At 38.1% G+C, this 2,604-nt stretch overlaps 1 protein-coding gene across 1 annotated transcript; it reads right to left on the bottom strand.

Moving 5' to 3' along the window:
- Positions 1 to 959: 959 nt before the first annotated feature.
- On the bottom strand, positions 960 to 2,099 carry LOC107687652 (apolipoprotein L domain-containing protein 1-like). Its single transcript, XM_016485051.1, has 2 exons — positions 2,029 to 2,099; positions 960 to 1,941 (listed from the first exon to the last, which is right to left on the bottom strand). The coding sequence occupies exon 2, from the start codon at positions 1,938 to 1,940 to the stop codon at positions 1,254 to 1,256; it is 687 nt and encodes a 228-aa protein (XP_016340537.1). The 5' UTR covers position 1,941; positions 2,029 to 2,099; the 3' UTR covers positions 960 to 1,253.
- Between the last annotated feature and the right edge of the window lie 505 nt (positions 2,100 to 2,604).

The following is a 2,604-nucleotide window of genomic DNA, read 5'->3' as shown; positions in this document are numbered from 1 at the left end:
TTGTGAAAGCGAAACTACTTTGTTTGGCCTTCCAAAAGAGGACGATATCTGCTTCATCATGCCTGGAGCTGAACCATGCTGGTTGCTGAGGAAATACTACAACTGCGCTGTGGATCGCCACATCGGCTTTCAACGGGGACGAAGCGGAGTCCAGCCCGGGGTCGTCACATGTGGTTGCCGACAAGAAACAATAATGTACAGTATGTGGAAAATAATGTGTTTTTTGAACCTTAAACCGCATAAACATACCATTACATCATTACACCAAATACCCAAAATAATGTTCTTTTTAGCAGCATCATATGACCCCTTTAAAGTTAACAAAGCCAATAAAGAAAAGACAAGGAGAAAACATCTGGTTATCTAAATTACAAGTTTAACAAAAAGTGTCCCACTTTACCTTGAATTATGAGTATGCAAACACAGATATGAGTATATAATAAATGTAATAAACCCCAAATTCACTCTAATCTAAATGAGATGTAACCAGTTTACATTCCTAAAATATAAAACATATTGCATAATGAATCCTAAGGCTTCGACACAACACACATATTCAAGAAACACACACTTTATTGCAGTTACAATTTGTTTTAATTAGTTATCTGATCTGACATTCTAAATAATTTGTATATATGTAGCTTTATAGGATTGAAGAGTTACAAGCATTTAACCCCACAACAACAATGATTTAAAAAGATAAATTCTACATATCCAATTGCTGTAAATACTCTAAATATCCACTATGTGCTGAAAATCAAGTAGGCTACATCTTTTTTTTCTCTCCTAATCCTATAATTTAGTATAGGATTTAGGAATCCTCATTTTTAAGTTTCTAGATGATAAAATTGTAGGAGTAACCAGTTACAAGTGTTTCAGGAAACCACCAGAATAACTGCTCTAACTACAGTGTTGCTGTGTTAAATATGGCTGTGCAATCTATTCAAAATTTATTCACTTTATGCTCATCTCAACTGTTCTTAATCTTGAAAAGTACATTCTAAATTTTTCTAAAAAGAAAAAGAAAAAGAAAAGACTGCTCCAACACATCCTAGCTTTTCCTCCATATTCCAATGCATAAGGAATCATGTATATTCTGCCAGGCTTCCAGCTCAGATTTCCACAGAGCTGCTCTGGAGCAGATGAGCTGAGATTTCTCACTCTTGCTCCCTTTGGCCAGACTTTTATTTTCTTTGCCAATAAAAAAGACATCTACGCCAATAAAGAGGGCATTTAGTGTGATGAATCCACCTCTAGCAAACTTTGAGAGCGCTAGTGGCTTCCCTTTTGTCAGCTGCCCAATTCTGGCCATGCATTTTTGCTGTGTGCTTTGTAATATTATGTTCACTTTTTGCATTATTGAGGCTAATTTTGATTGCTGTGACAATCCCCTCCTCAATTTGTAGTGCTTTATCTACCAGGGATCCAATATTACTGCATAAACCTATAGCACGAAATACCAATTTTCCAGCTGTAATGATATCAACCCCAGCAAGCCCCTTCACATCAGGCTCCCTACTACTGGCCTGCTCCAGACAGTCTAGAATCTTGCCCACATCATCCATGTATCTCTGGAAAATGTTCTGTGCATTTTTCCCTTGCTGACTGTTGACTACTGCCTCAGTGATGCCTGTGACGACACTATTGACACCACTGGTCACCCCCAGACCGACACCGGTCAGTGTCAGAACCAGTGACACTCCTGCAGTGACGGGGGCAAGAGCAAGACCAACAATGGACAAGACTCCTCCTGCTATCCCCACTGAACTGCCAGCCACGGTGGAGATACTGGCCCCCATCTTCATCCTGTCCAGCTGGACTGCACTCTCCTCCAGATCTGACAGGAACTGCTCCATTCTAGAGCGACGCTGACTGAAAACACCAATGAAGCGCTGAGCATGTTCCTGAAAAATGAAGGTCAGCCTAGTGTGCTGGTCCATCCTGATCAAGGGAAGAGAAAAAATAATGAAGTCTTCCTGTACTCTGCTTCTGAACAAAGTGAAGATATGAATTAAAAAGACATCTCACCTGATTTTGCTCAGTTAGATAATATTTTTGATGAGTTTTGCATGTGCAGTGAATTGACACTCAAATTTAACTTCACTTTCAGAGGTTCACCCTTTTTCCATCTGTAAAGTGATTTTGTGTAGAAATTAATATAAATATTGGACCATGTTGTGCCAAAAGCGAATAATTTGCATAAAACATGCCAAAATAACGTCCATATAAATTTATTTACCTTCTCTTTCCCACTGGCTCACATTCTCGCGTGTACACTCTCACCTAAGACCACGCGCAAGACCTGTATGTAAAACAAAGTGCGACATTCTCAAAACCAGTTAAAAAATCATTTTATAAGGGGCTACTTCTGTTTCAGACCTCCCATTTATCAGCTTTGCATATGCATGCATAATTTTTAGACATTTTGTCATTTTATTTTGTGAAGCAAAAAAATAAGACTTGTAAATTAAGAGTTTGGTTCCAAAACGCTATAAATCCATTTTGATTAATTTGAGTAAAAATGTGTTTTCTTTACCAAGAAAGTGGCAAGAAGAAATCCACTATTTTCTGTTTCAAACTTTCACATAGCATCTTTAGGTTATA

This window comes from Sinocyclocheilus anshuiensis, unplaced genomic scaffold (genome assembly GCF_001515605.1).
Source record: "Sinocyclocheilus anshuiensis isolate Anshui unplaced genomic scaffold, SAMN03320099.WGS_v1.1 scaffold361, whole genome shotgun sequence".
Taxonomy (NCBI): Eukaryota; Metazoa; Chordata; class Actinopteri; order Cypriniformes; family Cyprinidae; genus Sinocyclocheilus; species Sinocyclocheilus anshuiensis.
Note: the sequence above shows the minus strand (reverse complement) of the source record. Positions and strands in the feature narration are given on the sequence as shown.